Here is a 22,369-nt window from a genome sequence, read left to right on the forward strand (position 1 = left end):
CTACTTTACTTTAGCTACATTTTGCTGCTAATACTCATATATATTTAATTAAGCAGGATTTTTCATGCAGGACTTTTAATTTATTTTTACAGTACATTGCCGTTGGTACTTTTACTTAAGTGAAGGATCTGAATACTTATTTGGACAACTAATGGAATGGAGTCATTTGTAATTTCAATATTTACAGCTGTGTTTTTCCTGCTTTGACAATTTATTGTCTGCTGTCCATCCTCGGTCCAAGACTGCCATGAAATTTGATATTCAAGATGGGAATATTTCCAGTTGATTGGTAAAAAAAACTGTGAGCTCCTTCGTCCCAGTGGTAGCCTATCTGGAAAACTAACAGTTGATGAATTTACAAGAAGTTTGTTTTGGCTACTCTTGGTACCCTGGGGACAAATCCTAATGTTTTTTCTAGCACCACTACAGGACAAAAGTTCAACTTGTTCACAAAGTATACCAAAATCTGACCGGCTTTCATTCTCCCCAGAGGATCCCATGTCCATTTTGATTACATGACCTTTCCTTTATGCCACCATTGCGCCAAAATTCCACTTCCACAGTAGATATTGCATAATGTAATGAGTTAATTGCCGTGACATTTGCTGATCACATTCATGCTCTCAAAGGGAGAAGCCTTTTGAATTTTGTGATTCACTGACCTGTTCTGCAATGTCATCCTGAGTTCTATATTTTTAGCCCTGAGAGGCAAGGCTCTGTGAAACGCTAAATCATTAACACATTGTTCATTCCATCAATTTCACATAGTGGGGTGAAGCAATAATTGCAGCCTCTGAAGACGATATTGCAGATGTCAGTTTTCTACAAAGTGTGAACTACTTAAAAGGATAGGCTCATGATTTTTCAAGTCTGTCTCATAACAGAATTCAAATACACACATGTACTTACTGGTCGCTGTCCATACTGGCTGTGAAAGATCTCTTCCTTACACGATTTCAATGTAAGAGATGGGCAACAACATCTGCAAAAATACATTTCAGTCAAGCCAAAGGTGCTTCAACAGCCTGACCTTGTCAATCAAACGAGTCTCCTAAAGTAACTGTGTTTTGAGTTAAATATTATTATAAAACTGTAAAATGTAGCTTTCCCAGCACTGCCAATACAACCCTCACAACCTTTTTTGATGACATATATGTTATTATTAATGTGAAAAATCTCTTATTATATATGAAGAGTTTGACATACAGGTGAAAATGATCATAAATGAAAATATATGACTGTTGCTTTGCTATTTATATAACCACTACTGACAACATGTGGGTTAAGGCTTGAAATATTTTGCAATATGATGACAAATTGCATATTAAAGACATATAGGAGGAATGATTTGTCAGGTTGAAATATATGTTTCATCAGTTTATTGATTATTACTCCAAAAGTTTAAGTACAAAGTTAAACTTACTGAATTAATTGAAAACTGAGCCAGCAAATTTCTTCAAGCTGTCCGTACTGCCTGAGTATATTTTATCTGTAGAGGTCAGTGATGTCTAAGGCAATTTTCATTTGCATTACAGTAAAAATAAACCTTTCTTTTAAAGAGGATTGCTTGCATCTAAATAGAGTATTAAATTAATAGTGTGTTCCAGTGCCTTGGGCTCAGCCTGTGTAAAGCAGCCAATGATCCTCTTAACAGAAAATTCCAGTACTTTAATAACTCACACAATATTTTAGCTCTCTTGAATGAGTCACAAATTGGCAATGGCTGTGAAACGAACAACACAAAATATTGGATTTTTCATTCTTTTTCATTAAGAGTACAACATAAAGATTGTTTTAGCAGAAAGTGACTTGATATATTTTGGTTACATGATTGCCTCTACTGTATAGCTTAAATAATAAATTCTTTTAATGCTTTTTTTTCAATTTATTCATCAAACAGCATACAACATGAGTACAATGAAAAGTAACATGTGGCCAATCCAGCTGTGTAAAATGGACAAATCTGAAAAACCTGGATAATCTCTACTAGCAGTAGGTCTTAACATGCACCAACAAAGGAAAATTGGGAAATCACTTGACTACAAAAGCAAGCACTGACAACAAATTGCTTACTATACATGTCTCTGGAAATGGTTACAGGAAAGACAGACGAGTGTCAGCACAATGACTGGGGCAGCCCATAGACAAAACAGAAAAGAACATTGGCAGGACTGAAACAATTAGAGTAACTGATTAATCAACTAAGAGAAAATGAATCTCCAACTATTTTGATCATCAATGAATTGTTTCAACTATTTTCAAGCAAAAATGCCAAATATTCCAGTTTATCCAATGTGAGTATTTGCTGCTTTTATGTCATATATGATAGTAAACTGAGTATCTTTACCACACAACTCATAACTACTGCACATTTAGTCTTATGTGTTTTATACCTTTAAAGCACTAAGCAATTGTAAACATTTGCTTTTGCATTAATGTGGTTTCCCATTTTTCTTCTGTTGGTACTGTATATTTTTGGCCTTTTGGGAACCCATTTTCTACACTTAATTGTCGGATGGCAGTACTGTAATTCAATTTGTGCATCTCAAAATCCCTTATGAGAAGATTGTATTCCCAGAACAAATGCACTCCATGGAAACATGAGAAAACAATACATGACAGTGCTAAATGAAACAGGACTTTTATGTATATATTTTCTTCAACTGATAAACTGCTCAATCACCATGATCTTTTTGTTGTACAAGTAGGCTACTTCCGAGTGACCTGTATTTTTGATGCAGATACATCATACCACACAAGATAAAACCTACAATGTGTTGCTTCTCACAATATAATTTGAATATGGAAATTTCTATTTGTTTAGGGGATATCTTTTATCCAAGAGGAAAAAAGGGTAGGACCATGACACATGACAATGATCAGCATGAGCAGACAGACTAACTAATCAACAAAAACTCGGTATGGTCACAAACACATTTCATTCAACATATTTGATCCTCCTTCCATTATCGATTCCTTTAATTCATCCAGAGATAGAAGGCAGAGGGGGAGAGGTTTGTTAGGTAAAAGGTCAGTAGATGAAGGGGTTTCTAGTCGGGTTAAAGGTCGCTCTCTCCATAGAGGGCGGTGGAGAAGGCAGTGTAGTCCAGTGCCCCTGGTGGTGCTCCAGGGCCGCCGTAAGGTGGCATCCTCGCGATGCAGTATTCTGCCTGTTCAGGAGGAAGTTCTCTCCTCAGCTCGTCCTTTAGTATGTAAGGCTGTGATGGTGGAAAGAAAATACATTTCAGACATGTTTCCAGAAAGATTCATACCGGTACCCCCTTTTCCATTCTGAGATCATGAACAAAATTGTAGATCATAAATCAGTTTGGCATGGAAAATACTCTGTAATAATGACTGGAATAGAATAGATTAGTGTCACCTAAGAATATCTGCCCATATGCCAGTAAGCTACACTGACTGACACACACACACACACACATACCTTGTCAGCTGCCAGGATCCGGAAGGATGCCACAACCTGCTCGGCAGTGTCCGTATCAGCAGTCTCTCTGGTCATAAAGTCAATGAAAGATTGGAAGGAGACAATTCCAGTGCCATTGGGGTCCACCAGGATCATTATACGGGCAAACTCCACCTCTCCCTGTGCAGGGTATGGATGGACAGAGAAAGAATGAGGAGATGTAAAATACAGTAAACATGAGCAATTCTGTCAGTAACTAATAATGTAGACCCATCCATCCACTCGCATTTAAAACACCATACCAAGTCATAACCCATAGAGATGAGGCAGGCTCTGAAGTCATCCGTTTCCATCGCTCCATTCTTCTTCTACAGTTGAATGCCAAGTTTCAGGTGAATTTCAAGATAAAAATAGGAGGAATATAAAGTCAGAACAGATTACAGAAACGATCGAAACATGACAGAGACTAATTACCAATTGACGAATATTACAAAGCATTGCAGAGAAAGAATACAGTGAGGCAATATGTAAAGAACCAACTGCTTGTTGATATTCCATTAAACATGACAGCAATTTAATAAGACTAAATCCTAAAGGCATATGCAATATTCAATGTTTTCAAACTTTATTTCATATCTGACAATGACAATTAGATGTGTGGCACTCTGATACAAATAACACTGAGGAGACATTAAAGATGGAAAAGATTTCATGATAGGTGAGGTGTGAGAGCTCAGTCATTGTGGTATCGTACAAAAAAGGTTTGCATTTGTTGGGTGTATTATCCACTGAATTTAGGCATGGTGAGTCATAGTCAGTCTGTGGAATTCCTAAAAATGTAACTTGAATAAATGAAAAATGATATGATAAGTCATCCACTGTTGAACTTTCATCAAAACTACAAGAATCTGACTAAAAATGCATAAAATTTAAATGTGGCTTGACATTCCACAATGGATTTTCTGTGGTAATTTATAATGCCTAAGGGAGAAATATTTCATTTTCATCCACCCTGTCTACCAGGAGTCACTTTGGGTTAAATGTAGGGTCAGCTTCTCAACACTGGTCCTGGGTCTGTCAAGAACTCAGCATGTTGTGCTGAAATACCTCTCTAGGGAAGACATTTGGGTCATGGTGCTCCCAGTTACAGGACCATCTTTAAACACTGGACTACCACCACCCCCTGCAGGCCTTCCGAATTACTCAGATCACGAAAAAAGACTTTAGTAATCTAAGATGTTGGAGAGCTGTACCCGGTCAAAGTGGTTGAAAGAAGATCTGAATTCATTCATCTGCTGCTGGCTGATGCCCTTGGCATCCCGGGTAAGGATCTGGGTCTCAATCTCATTGATGGTTCGGGCGATGGTTGTGAGGAGCAGCTCCCACCCAACACGGATGTGCTGTCGATGTAATGACAGAGCAAATATGTTAACACAGAGAAGACAGACCCTGAGCAGTTCAGTGAATATTAAATATTTACAAAATAAGCGCAAATCTAAATGTTTGTTTACATACATATTTGCACATTTGGGAATTTCAGTATCTGCAATGAGTATCTTAAGAGTGTGTATACATGTGTATATATTTGTAACACTGTTTTCTGTTTGCCACTGTCCTGTACCTCCATAGTGTAATTGGTGTGTTTGTTATCAAACACCAGCGACTCTTGGATTAACTGGTGGTCTCCCTCCAACTTGTCGACATTGGGCTTGTAAGTGACAATGACATGCTCAAATTGCTTCAGCTGGGTCATCTGGTCTTCCAGAGTGCCTCCTATCTCCAGAGAGCAACGCCCAATTTCCTGTTGGAAAAATACATGCAGCTTAATTTTTGGACCAATTTATATTAAAAGATGCTGGTCTAAAGATCTCATGGTTTGCTTGCTCATACTACAGGGAGTCATTTATGTCTAAGAGTAAATTCTGTCAAGACATACAACATTTGATAAAGAGAAAATGTACATGTGTAATAAAGTCATTTTACTTGACATTATTCAACTATCATCATTCACAGGAAAGCCACCACCATTGTAGCTCCCATTTGTATGATGCATTTGAATATAATTGTCTTCCATTTTTGGTCTTTATTTGATTAGATGGAGATAACTGTCAAATTGCTTATGAAGGCTGTATGTCTAACCTCCATTCTGGCCTGTATCCAAGGGCCAATGAGATTAGCCTGGGCAGCAAACTGCCGTCTCAGCCTTTCATGGGCATGCTGGCGTGCCATCTCCTCCTGGAGGGCACCATCTCTCTGAGGAACCAACTTCTTCACCTAGAAAACACACATATGCACACATACAGTAGATAGTTTCCTTGGTATAATGAGACGCTGGCTCCTCCTGAAAAGATCCATTCACATTAAACAGAAATATGCTAGGATTACATTTAAGCTAACTGGGTGCTGAGTCCTTCAATTCAGTGATAAAATGTTAGAGCAGCACTTTTTTTATCAGTGGAATGTAAAGACCGCTCTCCTTACTCCTAATAAGAGGAATAATTACTTTATTCCTCGATATATGAGTCTGTAAATTAGTTTTGAAGCTATAGCTACCTTATCCCATTTGTTGAGAAGCTCTTCAGTTGTAAGGGTGCTGTAGGGGTTGATAATGTTGGCCTTGATCCCATAGCTCTGGGAAATTTTCTGCACCTCATTGTGGATTCCCAAGATGGCCTGTCTCTCTGCATCTGCCTCAGGTAGAGTAGCTTTGAACTGCTCATGAGCTGCGATTAGGCTCTGGAAGGGAGAGTGGAAGGAGGGAAATGTCAAAATGCTATTAAAATTTCCATTTTAAAAAGGTGCGATAACATTATGAGGTTTTCATTTGGGTGTGACAGAGTAACCAATATTACATGTAACACTGTGCAGATATTTACAATGAAAAGCAACTGTTTATAGGCTTCATAATAACCCAAACATGAATCATATATCATGGTAAAAATTGTGAGCAGGCTAATCTTACCTAGACTTTTTAACAGCAGCAATGTTGTCAAATGCAATCTCACAAATAGAAAGTGTGTGAGTCTACTGTGCTGTGAGTAAACCTACCTGGACTTCTTCAATAGTATGCACCATGAACATGTCCTGCAGATCCTCCATGGCTCCTTCCATCCAGTTGTTGAAAGGAGCTGACCTCTTGGCAAACTCCAGGAACAACTGATCAATAGTCTCCAGCAGTTTATCTGTCCGCTGGGAAGATTACAACATATCATACTGTATGCATGTTTTGCATAATTTTAAATCCGGAACAACCCCCCACATCGTCCAATCTATAGCTAACTGTATGCTTTACCATGGCCTAACAAGGAATCAATATCCCCATATCTCACATACTAATCCCAACACAAACATCCCCTCACCTGTTTTGATAACTAATCCCAGGGTGCATAACATTGGCATGGCCTTGTTAACCCCATCTTTGGCTTGGTTGTTTCCTGACAGGGTCCCACCACTCAGGAGGGGATGGCAGGGGAGTGGGAGATAGACAGACAACAGACCCCTGTGCCTGTCATTCAGACATAATCCTTGGCCCTTTTCCCGGGCCCTCACACATTTGCAGGTCTGAAATGGCCAGCATGGATCAAGAGGAGTGGCTCGTGGGCTTTGAGCCAGTCACTTCCTGGACAGGACCCTTACATCTATTTGTCCTTTATCCCACCCCGCTACCCGCCACCCCCACTTTATCCCCCTATCTGGGTCAGGGATTTTAGAGGGGATCCAATTTTCTCTCCTCATCAGTCAGTTATGTCTTCACTTTTTAGATGTCATTGACAGACACTTGAATACGCTTACACTGACATTTTGATTAAGCTGGTCATGTATGCAACTGTGGTCAGGGTGGAACATTAGCACACTCTTGTGGGGATTTATTAATATATCCTAACAAATGCAAAGAAATTCAATCATTCAAATTTTAGTAACTCAGTAGATAATAAAACACTTTCAGCCTATGAAAAAAGGCCATGTTCAACAGGATATGAATGATTTACATTTGCTTTCTGTCAAATTATGTCATATATCATTTTATTGATACCAGCCTTGAATACTGTCCTCACCTCCAGTGCCTCTCTCCTCTTCTGAGTCAGAGTTCCCAGCCTGTCCCACAAGTCACAGATGCTCTGGCAGCGCTTGTTCACAGCAGCCACGTCATGGTAATCCAGCTCACTGGAAAAAAAAAAAAAAAAAAAAAAAAAAAAAAAGTACTGTTATGTGTTTCAGTTGTGGAAGAGAGCTCTACAGTATTTTGTTCTAGGAATTAAGACACTTTTTCAAAAAAGTCACATGAAATCTTATGAGCCCCAAGTCAGACCCAAATACAATAACTTCCACATTTAAATTGCCAACCTTGCAAGTGTTGCTCAGTGTTTTTGGTATGAGAACAAGGCCTTGCCCCTGAAAGTAAACTCCTGCATCCATGCATTTAGCTTAAGGCTTTGTTGTCTTAAGATTTAGACAGGGCAGTAAGCTCATGGGTGCCACCATATAAAGAACTTACTTGCTGTCATTGCAATCATTCCTCCAGTTCATACTGACCATTAGGAGATCCCCTTCAAATGTGCTTACAATGCAAGTGATGTGGGACAAATCCAGAGTCCTTGTTTTGAGCAAACTTTAAAAGTAGATATCTTCTACAGTTTGTCTAGTAAAATACACCCCCTCTTTGTCTAAATGGACAACATTTTCCTGTTTGGCTGCAGTGGAAGGATCATAACAAAGGACATTAGCCTCAAGTAAACATACATTTTGCATCCCATGTTGAAAGTGCATAATTAATGGATCTCTTGGGGCCAGTATGAGCAGGAGGGATTATTACAGCAAGAACAATTTGGGCACCTGACTTTGTTTTAGGACAGACAAGTAATTATGAAGTCATTTTTTCCAGTTTGACTTTTGTTTAATTGGCCACTGGACATAGTGTTCTGAGGCCACTATAGCACTTACACTTTGGATTAAAATTTTTATCCCAGCCCCTGAAGTTTGGTGTGCTTTAACATGCCACTTTGAATTAATCTCAAGTCACCAAGTGTTAAAGCCTAATCAACCCACACAAGACAGAATTTCATATTCATTTGGCTTTTAATTAAAAAAGTCACAACAAGCAACTTGAACACAATATACATTTTAGGGTAAACAGCAGAGTGTAATGGAATTGCCTTTACTATGGTCTGCTCCAAGTTGGTTGAGAGATCTACAGGCCTGGTTAAGCTTTGGTGTAGTCCTGAGGCTGCTGCCAAGGGCTGTAACTGGGAACCTCCTCGGTCTGAGTGGGGATGATTGGACTTTGAGCATTGGGATAGTGGTATCTCTCATAATGGTCTTCATTCCAGTGGTCTGAGCCAGTCTCATAGTCCGACTGGAAGTGCGAGTATGCGCCAGGAGGAAGCTGACCAGTCAAGAAGAGGTAGTAAAAGCTTGGTCCAATTGGTCTAAGGTGTTCAGAGACTAGTTCCTTAGGGCCTTCTTCAGATATGGAATGAGCAGACAGCTCCTCAGCTCCCAGCTCAGCTGGGAGATAGGGAGGCACTGGCATGAAACCTTGGTCTTCTGTTTCCCTCTCTTTATTTCCATGCTCATAGACTGACTCATAGCGGCTCAACTCACCCGCTTGGAAGTCAGGTCCCGGATATGGAGGAGGTGGCGGTGCCGGAAAGCTTAACTCCTCAGTTTCCCTTTCCAAATCACCATGCTCCAAGTTCTCTTCATAGTGCTCAAGCTCACCTGCCTGATACAGAGGGGGAGGTGGAAGGAGGCCGACATCAGGTCCAGGCTGAGATGTGTAGCTTGTTGTTGAAACAGGGTAACTCACACTGGAAGGCTGAGCAGGAGCACCTTGGAATGAGCTATAACTGACACCAGAAGGCGCCTCCATGTTAGAGAAACTGCCCTCATAAGGATCACTCTGGCTCCAGCCTGGGGGGGTGGGGGGGGGGGGGGGGGGGTATTTGTGGTAAAAATTTAATCACCTGAGCAAGCTTGTGATGAAATTTTAATCACTCAAGTTTGCAATACTTGAAACATGCAAGTACATTTACAGTCTCTGAAGTAATATTTTACCTTTTGTAGCAGGATAGCAATGGACATTCCAGCTTAACAGTGCAACAAGGAGCAGGTGACTGTAAAAGGAAACAGCTTGGTCAAAAACCTGATTAAAACAAACAAGCCATAAACAGAAAATAAACAAGTTATTGTAGTAATTTAACAATAACATACCTTGGAAAGAACCATGTGGCCATTTTGCTGGCAAGCTGAAATGTTATCCTCCTCTCACAGAGCACCAGTTAAATATGAAAAGGGAAGTACTCTGTGGCCAATCACAGACTAAGAAGGTAACGATGGACAGGTGGTCGTCATTGAGTGCTGATTGAAAATGTCAGCATGCCTGTGAACCTGTGAACCACACACCTTTCTGTTGAGATATAGTGACATTCCCGTTAACTAAGAAAAAGAGGGTTTATATAATGTTCATTTTCCCCAAAAGTGGTTCAAAACCATCGCACATGGAAATCACACTTGAGTTGTATTGAGTTCATTTTGTTTCAAATTATTTTCTGCACTGCTTTGTTTCCTAATTTTTTCTTCTTTCTCTGTCTCAAATGTGAACAGATGTTTTTTTGGATCACTGTAAGGGCAGTGTTGTTTGTTGTTGCTTGTCATTCTTAATCTATCCAGGCAATCACTCCTGTATGTTATACACTGTCTAGAGCCAAAATACTACTAAGAGAGAAATAGAAAACAAGACTGCACTAGTCGATTTTGTCCCCTGATGTTGTGTTTGGCTGGAGTGAAAACATACTCCTGGGCCTCCATGACACATGAATGCAAACGTCTGCTATAGGGATTGCATACTTTAGTTCCTGTGCAATGGCGGCAATCTGCTCCACTCTGTCCTGGTGGGCTGCCAAGTCACTCTCAAAGGCCTCATGTCTCCGAAGCAGTGCTTTGATTTCTGTCAGGGTGGCTGTTTCATAGTCCTTTTGGGTGAGGATCATTTCTTTACCTGGATATCACACATATGAAAAGAGAAAAGGATAAGGTAAGAGCGAGGAATGATTAGATGATTAGTAGTTTTTATCAAAACACAGGCCTTATTTGGTCATTGCACATGAAGAAAACGACGTGTTGCAGTGCACTACAAGTTGATTACATTGGAAAGACTCTTAAAACCTTCCATCAAATCTCATTAGGAGCAAGTATAAACAAACCCCAATGTTAAAGGAAACACTTGAGAATTGAAAAGCAGGAATAAAGGTGATAAACACTGAGCTAACAATTCAGGACAAACAGATAAACATGCAAATCTATAGATAAAAAAGCGAGAGATAGAGAAGCAAACACGCAGACAGTCAAAAAGTCAAATGTGTATCTACAACTGACCGCTGGCCCAGTTCTCATGATTGGTGGCTTTTTGGCGAAACTTCTCAGCCAAGTGGTCCAACCTCTCCAACCTGCGGATCTCTGTAAGAAGCCACTCCTCATAGCCCTTCTCTGCCTGCTCCAGTCCCTGCCATGCACTGGCTATGTCCTGTAGACACAATGAAAATGATAAATCACTAAACATGTTTTGACTCAGTTCCACCCTGGTAAATAAGGACATTTGATAAACGAATATTGCTTAAAAACTGTACACAAAAAAACAAAAACTGTAACACAAACCCTAACCCTATTGGTAGAATGCCAGTGCCTGTTACTCATCAGTCCCATGTAAGATTTGACCCCTCTTTTGCCATAAGACTTAAACATAAACAGTTGTGCAAACAATGATGAACACTTCTTTCACTGTTGAATTATAAGTGGAGGAAGAATGTGGAGTTGTTACTTACAGATACCATCTTCCCCTCGGAGGGCATGAAAGCAGGGCGATTGCTGATGCGCAGCTTGGTCTGCAGGGTGTTGAAGTTAATTTCCAACTGGCACTTCTCCTGCACCTTAGGGGGCTTGTGCTGGCGTCTGTAGTCCCTGAAGTCCTCCAGCTTCCGCTGCATTTCCGCCATGGTCTTCTCAGGGGTCCGGTTCTCCAGCCAGGGAGTGGTGCGGCGGATCCACTCCAGCAGCTGGGAAACACAAAGACAACAAGGGAATAAGTGGAGAGTCAAGAGAGTTCCACATTAAGATAGCAATGTGTCAGGAAGACTGTGATGAATTATTAATTTTTTTTCAGCAGATGGGTCTCATCTTATGGCAGCAATGGGATCCACAAGTGGGGGAAAGAAAGATGTTTTTAAAGCTAAACCTTAGTCTGTTCTTTTACTTTAAACTAGTCTCATGTTAGAGGCAGCTAACTTTAGTGTGTACAGTACCATTATCCAAGGTTCTACAGGTTAATTTCTCTTTTCATTACACAAAGTATCATCGTCATCATATAAGAGGACATTTTAAAATGAAATTTCAAATCATAATTTACCTCACTGGCCAGTCTCTCATACTCCTCCATCAGTTTCTCATTCTCCTGGTTTACACCCAGAACCTTACAGATCCTGTTGGCAGCTGTCTCTGCCTAAGAGCGCAGGGAGTGAAAAATTACATATTTACATGTGTAAAGTAACACAGTGGTCCATGCTTCCATTCATCCTTTCAATATTTCTTGTAACATCATCCAAAAAATACATTTGTTGCTCAAAATGACAGGTCAAAATCAAACTGCCAATAGAGAGACTGCAAATAAGAGAGACAGTGATAGCTACTTCATCTAGAAATACAAGTTGTAACATAAGGTGATAGGTTAACTCTCTATACCTGCTCTGCTCCAGCAAAAGCATGGTAAAAGCAGGACACATAGGTCATGATGGCTCTTTCATCAGGCTTGGGGGTGTTGATGATATCTATGGCATTGAGAGGGAGGAAAAGTCAAGGTGGCCGAAAGGAAGAAAAAAAGGAGAAAAATAGCGACTGGTGAAAGGAAGGAGGACAGAAACAGCAATTCCCGTATCCTTCTAAACTACTTTTGGTTTGTAATTGTTTCAGTTCTTTATAATAATATTATTAGTGCATGAAAATGTATTTATTATATATGGAGATGATGCAACACAATCCGAATGATCAAGACTGAACTATCTGTGTGCTCTACTACATCATTTCATGTGCACTCAAAGTGAGTCTGATGTAGTCATCTAAGACTTAAGATCTAAGACTCCCCAAAGAAATACTTCTCAGTCTTTCATCCCACAATGAATGTTAACCGGACACATTATATGTCAGGATACATTTGCTGGTTGCTGCTAAGAAGACTAGTGCAAAAATAGATGTCCAACAGACATAATATCCTCATACACACACAGCGAGGTTTGAATTGAAAAGACATGTTTAATAGAGTAGAATAGTAAAGTTAGGGTCTATTCTACTATTGTCTATTCCATAAAACATTACCTTCAGCGTCCAGCATTTTGGGAATGTCCAGGTGTTTCTCGGCTATGTCAAAAGCCAGGTTCAGGTTCCCCAGAGGATCATCCTAAATAAAGATACACAATTCTACATCACTGAACAGCAATGCCGGACTTAAAATGCCACTGAGCTGACCTTCATGCTATGGTGGACACATTATACTCCCTGATCATCTACTGTGCATGCACATTAATTTAATAGGACTTAAATCTATATCTGATAGACCTGCTGGGACCTACAACTGACATTATATATTATATTCTAGTTTTTACATGAGTTGGATGTTTATTTGGTTCCTCACATGGTGATGATTGTAGTTTGACCAGTATCATGAACCCAGTCTCAACAGGAAAATCATTTATTATAATTCTCTCAAATCCATAACATTATTTTTTTGGGTTTCATGTGACAACAACTACAGATTGCACCTAATGATTATTACTATGAATTATTGTTTTTTTAATTAAGCAATTTCTCTTTACTCTGTAACATGTCAAAGTGATATCTTTGAGATGTTAGACAATGACGAAAGTAAGCAAATCTTTTCATTTTCAAATCTGTAACCTGTCTTTGGTTTTTACTTGATAAATTTCAACTAATCTATTATGACAAATTTTCATAAAATGATCAGCTAGTAAATTAATCAACTAATAGATTACTCTAGTTAACATTTCAAAAATACAATATACATCATATATTTATTGAAACTTAATGAACTAATTTTTTTATTTTCTCACACAAGTGACTGACAGGAGAAACCAAGTGTTTGGACAGACTGGGAGTGGTGCATTAAGCCAACAGCTGACAGTGAACCCTTCCCTGCTAATGGGACAGTCAGTGAGAGTGCATTGGGGTAAAGGGATCATGCTATCATGCTGCTGCTATTGTTCCTGTCTCTGTACCACTGTTCCATAAAGGTAGTGGGGTGGGGGCTGCCACACTACACGACAGGGCCAGCTGCTCACAGATCCAGTGCAGGACAGACAGATGGATGGAGTGGTAAAATGATGGCTGGATGGAAGGATGGATGGAAGGATAGAAGGATGCCCCAAGGCCTTTGTGTGTGTGTGTGTGTACCCTCATCCCTCCCTAATCAGCGCTGTCTCAGCAGGCTGTAACACTGCTAGCTTAACAAACACGCTCACCTCAAGCCAGATTTAACAGCTGCCTGGCGCACGATGCAACTGTCACCTGGCAGCGTAAGCATAACTGAAAGTGTGTGAATATGTATGTAAAAACGTCTGAAAGAGTGAGAAAAAGCAGAGAGAAATAGATCCGTGTGTGCCTCATCACTCATATTTACCTTGAGTGCCCTTTCCTAGTATGAAAATCGACACAAGCCTTGCAGTGATACATACTATGTATTCTTCCGATTCTCCTTTCATGAGGACCAGCAGCCTCTTGCTGGGGTACACTAGGGGACAGCATGGACAATAGCAGAGGTAAAGCTAAGCCGATGCTCTGCAGGGACTAGGCTCATGTTTCTGTGACTATTCAGGGTCAACACCAAGCCAGGTCAGTGAGTTGTGTGCTGAAAAGAGAGTGCTTCTGTTTCCAAAACAAATGAAAATGTCACTCCCCGTAACCAGCCACGGTGTTCCCCTACTATAAATATGCAGTACTGGGTCAAACTTTGCCTACAGTACAGTAGGTAAAGCTGTCAAGGGAAATACATATATAGCTGATATTAATATAGAGTCAGATTTTTAGGCCATTCATTTTTTTTGTCAAGGTTCATTGGATAAAATTGTTGTAAAGTCTCTTAACACATGTCTAAATACTGTTTTATATCAAAAGAGACGTGGCAGTGACAAAGAGAAACCTCAAATATTCCCACAGCAGCCTTGGTCACCCTGTGTGGTTCAGACAGCACCTTCTTCCAGGACGGAAAGGATGAGTTACTTGTGGATTATTGTTAGTTGACGAACACAGGAGGTCTGTCAGTTGTGTTCTCTGCCCTGCGAACAAGCAAAGCAGCTCACTGAGGCCTTCACTTGTTTATACAAAAACACTGAGAATCCTGGGCGTACTTTAAACCAAGAAAATGTAAATGAGCTGTGGATTTATTTGCCCAGAAAACCACTTAAAGATACAGTGGTATGCACTTTTTACACCATGAAGCTAATATGCTAGACACAGACATGTTAAATGAATGAGAAAAGACAAGACAAACTCTGTATCCATTTGTTATCATTTAAAGTTGGATTGCCTTTGTTTGCATATTTATGAGTTTGTGTTTGTGTTACTCAAGAGGCGGCAAATCCCCACCATTAAATCTAATGTAAATTGCACAGTGAGGTGCAAATAAAAACTGATGTAAAAACAGAAGCAAAGGCCTTATTCCTTTTAATTATGCTGAAATTGTGTGCCAGGTACACCGGTTTATGAAAGAATAATGAAGCATGAGAATAATGAAGCATGAGGTGGGACTAAGTGAATGCACTTTGGACAAAAACATTCTGCTGTTAAGAATCATCCATACATTAAACTAGCATTATATCCATTATCCAAATAACACGCTGTATGTCTACAGAAAATACTAGTGCGCACACTGCCTCTGCTTCTTCTGCTTCTATGACAACTAAGTGGACTTCACATAGACAGCTTTGTGACTGTCTCTGGATCAAACACTATCATGTACCCAGATAACTCAATCAAAACAGGCAACCACATTAGCAGAGCAGATAAGTCATTAGCAGAGGAAATAGGAAATGTGTCAAACAGACCTCCATTCCGAGATATAAACCAGTTTTCCTCACAAAATAGGTCAACACGACATAAAAAGCAGCGTAAACTGCCGTTATTCTGCTTTCAGTGTGTTTGTTCTTATCAGTTCACACCGTGACAGAAATGTTAATTTTGTGGAGTGTTAGTGTTTGAGGCTAACACACAGCATCCTGGTTACAAGTGAGGCCACACGACACCTTGTTGAGCTTAGAGTAGTCGAGGAGGTCGGGTCTGTGTCTATGAATCAGGGCGCAGAAGGCCAGGCCATCCTTCCAGCTTCACCAGCCGACAAGCAGAGAGAACCAACATGTCAGTTCAGAGAGCCACCATACCAGTTAAACTCAGATGATGTTGCAGGAGAGCAGATAGAAAAAAGCTTCCTCAAGTCCAGTTCTAGCATTAAACACGACTGTTAAAGGTGCAACAACAGCAGTGTGATTCAACAAATTCCTGATTCCAGCTCAAGTCCTCATATTTTGTGAAAGTCACTTTCAGGAGAAACTGAGAACTGGTGCACTGGTGCCAGATTTTTTTTTTTCTGTGAGGTTTATTGCAATAAAATGTGATTAGGTACCTGTAACTTGTGACAGATTACAAAACAAACTCCGTATTACTGTCATATGTGCTGTCATAACACAGTAAGTTGTTTTTATGCTGAAAAGGAAAAGAAATACTTGAATATGTGTTGACATTTATTATTCCTTCACTTTGAATATGCCATGTGTAGAACGAGACAAAGACCTGAATCAGCTATCAATCATATAAACTATCATTATAATCAAACAGCATTTAAGACTCAATAAACAGTATTTAATTTGTGAGACACTTACCTGACATGGAAGTTTTGGACGTTGACATTCCTGTAGGGGGCAGTCTTTCTCTGACACCACAGAAGGAGGCCTTCCTTGGCAGATGTTTCTGAGGAGAAAGTGAATTTACAGAAATTTAAACATGGGGTTGTAGATACATTGTATATAGTTCAATTTAATAAAGGTTACAGATTTAATGCAGGTCGCAGATTGCTTTGCCTTCTACAACTCACAAATTGACATTTTTTTTTATTTTTTCATGATATGTTGTCCTTTACATTTTGTAGTTTTTCATGTCTAAATTCAGTGGACACAATGGACCTCATTCATGAACAGTGCGCGCGCAAAAATCTGTGCTTAAGCCGTGCGTATGAATGGTTGTAATGTAATCAGTATATTAGAACCATAATTATTTAAAAATGATTGGGTCTAAATATACAACATTTAAATGTGAGCAATTGCTAATAATACACAATTTGTTTTGCTAAAATTAATAGCTAAGACATTGTAATCCATAAATCATCATAAATGTAATAAAATGATTAATATGTATGATGATATGATATGATATATGACATCTTTACCAGCCAAATCTGCCTTTTCTGGCTTCTACTTCTGAAGCTATTTGCATTGCACTAGCAGTAAAGTTTTTCTACATTTTTACCATCACAGCCATCTTTGTAATGAGTGACAACTGTCTCCACTGCTGCACCACTCCAAGAACATTTCTACACACATATTAGTGAATGAGGCCCAATGTCTATAGAAAATGTACTAGATTTGGCCTCTTTGGATTTTATTATCTCACCTTCAACAGAAATGTCCTGAATGGCGAAGCGGAGGATGATAGTCCAGATCATTCCAAGAGTCATCTTTACATTCCCGTCCACAATCTCTGAAAAACCAACAACCTGTTACTGTCAGTTTGCACTAGAGTGAATAATAAAATCTTATTATCACACATATGATGTTATATTTGTGAGTCCATATTGGACACCTGATGACTTGTAGTAGATTCAAATATCCAAGAAGGGATCATTTACCTTCTGCTCCAATGGAGACCAGTTTTACCCCTTTGCTTGTAATGAAGTCCAGCGCTTTGTTGACGTTAGCAATCTTATGAAACCGCATCTTTCCTCTGTCTGGCTTGGGTAACCTCTCTCCTGCAAACAGACCATTATTTGACAGTCACTTATGTGTGCCAACTTAATAAACAAAACACAGGAATAATATTCTAAGGACAAAACTAATGCTACAGGTGAATAAAAATGTGCATAGTTTCCTCCTGATGTGGCAAAGAATTAATCATTGAAATGAGCTGAGAAAACAATAAGTTATAATAGAGCTGTCTCCATTCTGTGATCTGACCTGAGATGACTTCCAGAAGCAGCATGAGTTTCAGTCCGTTCCTGAAGTCCTCCTCAATATTTTCAATTTGAGTACCAGCTTTCCTCAGGTGGGAGTTACACCAGGCTGTGAACGTCTACCAGGAGAGGGAGACCCAGGTCAGTTACGGCAGGATTTGATAAAATGTCAGTATACAAATGCATCATATTCTGTGCATGAAAATATTTTTCAAAAACAGTTTTTCAAGCAAAGAAACAGTGCTGATATGACTGCATGTAGCACAGTTTGAAAAACAGAAGTCTTAAAAGTAATTTGTGATTTAAGTCTAAATATTCCTTACAGAATAGACATTCCTCTTTGTGGTCAACCTGAACAAACAGTGCAGCTAACAGCTTAACAAGTTTTCACTACTAGACTATAAATCAATGTTAACCTATTTGACCAATGCCACACCTTATGATTAACCTTTAGCAGCTCATTAGTGTCCAATTTCAACTTTTTCCTAAAGCAGTTTCAAAGCTAACAGTCATCAGAACAAATGTGCCGCCATGTGCTTCATGCAGTGCACTGAAATACTGTAAATCAAGTTAAGACAGGATCATTGTCTTTCTCCTCCTATTTTTATAAAGTCTCTCAATAGCCAGCAGCAGAGTTCACGGGCGCTCAGCACTTTCCAGATGAAAGCTGGGAGCCGACCACAGAGCACATTCCGACCGATATAAGGTGTTAAATTTAGACTGCTCTGGTGTGCTTCATGATAAGACACCGGCAGGAAAAACGTCAAAACATCTCGCCATGTCAACATAAGTGAAAATGTCACGTGGATACAGAGCAAGTTTTCCCTTCGCGTCACTTTCTGTCACCATTTTGCCACTTACAGTGTGATTGATTACAGCTGCAAGGAGATAGCTTTATCATGATGCATGTAGGCTGTTCTTCCAGGTCACATTCATTACTGCTGATCATACATCGCTGCTGATGTATGAATACAGGCAGGCATGTTTGAAGGATGGGAGAATAGTTCAAAATTCTAAATTATAATAATTTTGAGGAAATCACACATACAGTAGATGAATAAATGGATCTGTCATAGTGTAAAAATGTTAACTTTATAACTTTATAGGTGCTTGAATCAATGGGCTGATCAACAGATACTGCAGCCCATACATTATGTGTAAATATACTGTAATGTAAGTTAACTGAATGCTGATGACATTTTATTCTTTTACTCTTCATCCTTTATAAAAAAATAGGTCTTACAACTTTTTTTCTTACTTTTTATTCTATTAAAGTCAGTCATTTCATTTATATTCAAATACGTTTTGACCAAATTATGATACAGTATTTAGGTACTGTATATTTTAAAACACATTTTTAACAGAGCATTTAGTGATTAAGTAGAAGAGTAGAAGAAGAGTAGTCTGGCTTTACATATTGCATATTTTATGTTTGGCTTTACTGCAGTTAATTCAATTTTGACAAGCATCCGTATTGAACTTTGTGTTTCCATCCACTTAGAAAAATTGGATTAAAAACAATCAGGTCAAATTTTATTTTTTTCTATATAATTACTCAGTACCTTTTAGTCTTGGTACATTACAAATAAACTTTTTAAAATGATTTTACATCTGGTATAGTCTAGTATGACTTATAAATTGTGCAATGTGACATTAACTGAGAAAGATATCTTAGCACTTTTTCCACCCTCAGTTCTTAAAAATCCTTCCAGCCAGCCACTCAGGCTTCCCCTCTGGGTGCCAGTGCAAAAACAGAATATTACAGGCTTTAGAGTTAAGGCCATCACAGAGTCCCCAGGGTGTATGTGACTTTGAACTGCTGCCCTCCTTGTCAAAAAAACGTGGCCTGCTGGTCCTCCAAATTTGACTCGCCCACAGTCGCATAACCCTGCTGCCCACTTTCCAAACCCCCCACCTCCCTCTCCAGCACTACTGACCAGTGACGATTATATCTAAAAATATTTATGAATCACATTCAGCGAGGACCAGCCCTGTCACTGAACTAGCTGATGCCTTTGGGGCCTGACTGGGTCACAGGCTGTGTCCAGGGGGATGGAAAATAAACAAGAAGTGAATGTTTAACCGAAAAGACAGACCCTTATGAATGGATCATTGTGTTTCCTCTAATTTATTTAATTCCGATTTAACTTACATGAGAACGTTATTTTTGCCATTACACTTTTGTACCTAGACTTAGAATCATCAGCCATCGGGCAGTGCAGACATGGCCCAAGTCTAAAAACTAAACTATCAGTCTCTGTTACATAAATGGGCACTAATGGCTTTAAAAAAAGGCTTGATAAACCTGTCTGAGTCAGGTAATAGTTTCAAATAGCCTACATAAGCAGTGTCGACTGATATACAACAGCTGCAAGATCCGATATAAGTCCACTGCACCATGGCTTGAGTTAGATAAGAGGTGTAAGGCTACAGGAGATAAATTATTCGGAAAAAGCTACTAGAAGTGGCCCCTAACAGAGTCAACAAAAGCCTTGTGTCACTGCTCACAGTGAATGTCAGGCAGGAGTAGGGTAACAAAACTGGTTGGGCACAGAGTAACATCATCACCTCCCACAGTGACAAACAGAAACACTACACCAGTGTTTCTCTATGCCACCACCAGTGATATTTTATCAATTCTGATAATTTTGAACAGCTGCTCACAGAACCAAACAACTCCCCATTTAGCACTTGTCAAATTAGTATCAGTAAAAAGATAAACATTGGAAAAATAGCTATGTATGTGGAACAGTAACTTGATTATCATGTTGCTGCTTTGTGTTACCAATAATACACAGTTTTGTCATCCCTTTTGGGACCACAGAAGACTATGGTCTCCAGTTGTGCAAAGAGCTGCAGTTTAATGCCCAGGCCAACTCATAAAGCCTTAAAATCAACTGACAGTGTGGGAGGCCGAGGCTATATTCAGGCGGCTGGTGCTGGTACAATATTTCTGCGTGGTTTCTATAAACAAAAGAATTCCGCACCAAGGACACTGGATTAACCCTACTATAATGCCTTTTGGTCCCGAGGTTAAAATTAGATGTAGCGTTCATTCTAATCCCAAGAGCGTCATCATGTGTTAGGAGCATCTGTTGACAGCTCGCATTCCGCGCGTATCAGTGGAGAGGCAGCAGTCTGGAGAGCCGCTGGAAGGCAGAGCTATTGTTAGCTGGTACCCACCGCATCCGTCCGTCAAGCCTCCCCTCCCTGCCTGCCTGCCTGCCTGCCTGCCTGGACCCCGGCTGCGTCAAGTAAACAAGATTCACGCCGGAAGTTTTGTGATCTTCTTCCCCTTAATATAAAACCATGACCAGCATGAGAAACTTCAAATCGGTGTCAAAGTGAAACACCATGTAATCCTTTGTAAAGTATGAAATCTTAAAGCTGAATTATGGTAGGTCGACGTTTTCAATGTATGCTTCGGCAAGCTAGCTAAACTAACTAAACTAATTAAATAAGGACGTTGCAAGTTATCTAAAGATTCATCAAAATATCAGAGGGGAAGTTCATTTAAAACTAAGATCTCCATGGCGACTTTATCACTACCCAATCACATTGCGCGACAAAATATGACGGTGTACACCACATAACAAAATTCTCCAGGTGCGTGACATGGAAAGTGTCGAGCGACACTTTTTTCTGTCGAAAATACGTCATTTGTGTCGAGCGACACGTATTAAAATTGTGAAGCGACCTACCTTAAACGTATTTTTACAATATGTTATTGATACTTTTACTTAAACAAAGGATCTGAGTACTTCTTCCATCACCGCAGTTCACAGAATCTGATGGGTCACCAAATACGGTGTAACACCGGCTCTCTCTTAAAATTAAAATTAGAAAGTATAGAAATTAGAAGTATAGAACAGTCTCTGGCACCTATTAGCTATTAACTTTATATGCCAGTTCCAGTTCCTTCATTATTTATTTCACATTTTTGTTTCTATGATTTATATGGAGTATCAAACTGGCGTTAGCATTAACAAATGATTACAGTTATTGGTTACCAACGGTTATTAGCTGTTGCTGAAGAGCGTCTGACCCTTTGCATATTTACACGCGCGCGCGCGCGCACACACACACACACACACACACACACACACACCAGACAAACTCTTCATTAACATGGCGTCTATGATAAAAGAAAGATTTTATTTGAATTTGCCGCATTTCAAACGTTAAGTTCGCCAACAAGTGTTTCATTTTGAAAACACTGGCCGTTAGACTCAACAGAGCTGTTTGAAACTATTTACTGTACGTTAGTTTCCACAGAGTGCAGTATGTAGTCCAGTTTATTCGGATTCAGCTCCGTTTTATTATTGTCGATGACTTTATTAACTTACTTTCCTCTGCTGCTGCTCCCAGGCAGGGTCCAGCAGCATGTCCCTGTCCCATTCATCCTCCTGGAGCATGTACTCCTCCTCGTAGCCGTTATCATAGGTCACGGTGGTTTCCACCTGGGTCATCATCATCTTGACGTTACTTTCTGTTCCCCCGAAACTCAACTGCGTGTTATCCCTTCAGGACGGAAAGCTTGGACTAACTGAAGTGTTGAGCACGGGATAGTTTTCTGACTTTCCGCTCTTGCAGCTGCTGTATTCTCTTTCAGACTCTCTCACGCTTGCCCTTGTCCTGCCGACCTGACAGACGTCTGGCCCTGGTTG

The 22,369-nt window shown here is 39.7% G+C and overlaps 2 protein-coding genes across 2 annotated transcripts; both read right to left on the minus strand.

The window, feature by feature from the left end:
* Nucleotides 1-1,364: 1,364 nt before the first annotated feature.
* Nucleotides 1,365-22,356, minus strand: actn2b (actinin, alpha 2b). Its single transcript, XM_067610442.1, has 21 exons — nucleotides 22,049-22,356; nucleotides 17,707-17,821; nucleotides 17,382-17,501; nucleotides 17,147-17,233; nucleotides 16,360-16,447; nucleotides 15,727-15,805; nucleotides 12,788-12,869; nucleotides 12,158-12,243; nucleotides 11,826-11,918; nucleotides 11,245-11,475; nucleotides 10,799-10,946; nucleotides 10,271-10,421; nucleotides 7,480-7,588; nucleotides 6,473-6,613; nucleotides 5,978-6,160; nucleotides 5,564-5,698; nucleotides 5,046-5,225; nucleotides 4,678-4,824; nucleotides 3,727-3,792; nucleotides 3,446-3,604; nucleotides 1,365-3,218 (listed from the first exon to the last, which is right to left on the minus strand). Exons 1-21 carry the CDS (start codon nucleotides 22,175-22,177, stop codon nucleotides 3,060-3,062), a joined length of 2,688 nt encoding a protein of 895 aa, XP_067466543.1. The 5' UTR covers nucleotides 22,178-22,356; the 3' UTR covers nucleotides 1,365-3,059.
* Nucleotides 8,482-9,733, minus strand: LOC137197208 (uncharacterized). Its single transcript, XM_067610454.1, has 3 exons — nucleotides 9,635-9,733; nucleotides 9,479-9,537; nucleotides 8,482-9,334 (listed from the first exon to the last, which is right to left on the minus strand). The coding sequence occupies exons 1-3, from the start codon at nucleotides 9,655-9,657 to the stop codon at nucleotides 8,625-8,627; spliced, it is 792 nt and encodes a 263-aa protein (XP_067466555.1). The 5' UTR covers nucleotides 9,658-9,733; the 3' UTR covers nucleotides 8,482-8,624.
* Nucleotides 22,357-22,369: the final 13 nt, after the last annotated feature.

This window comes from Thunnus thynnus, chromosome 14 (assembly GCF_963924715.1).
Source record: "Thunnus thynnus chromosome 14, fThuThy2.1, whole genome shotgun sequence".
NCBI lineage: Eukaryota > Metazoa > Chordata > Actinopteri > Scombriformes > Scombridae > Thunnus > Thunnus thynnus.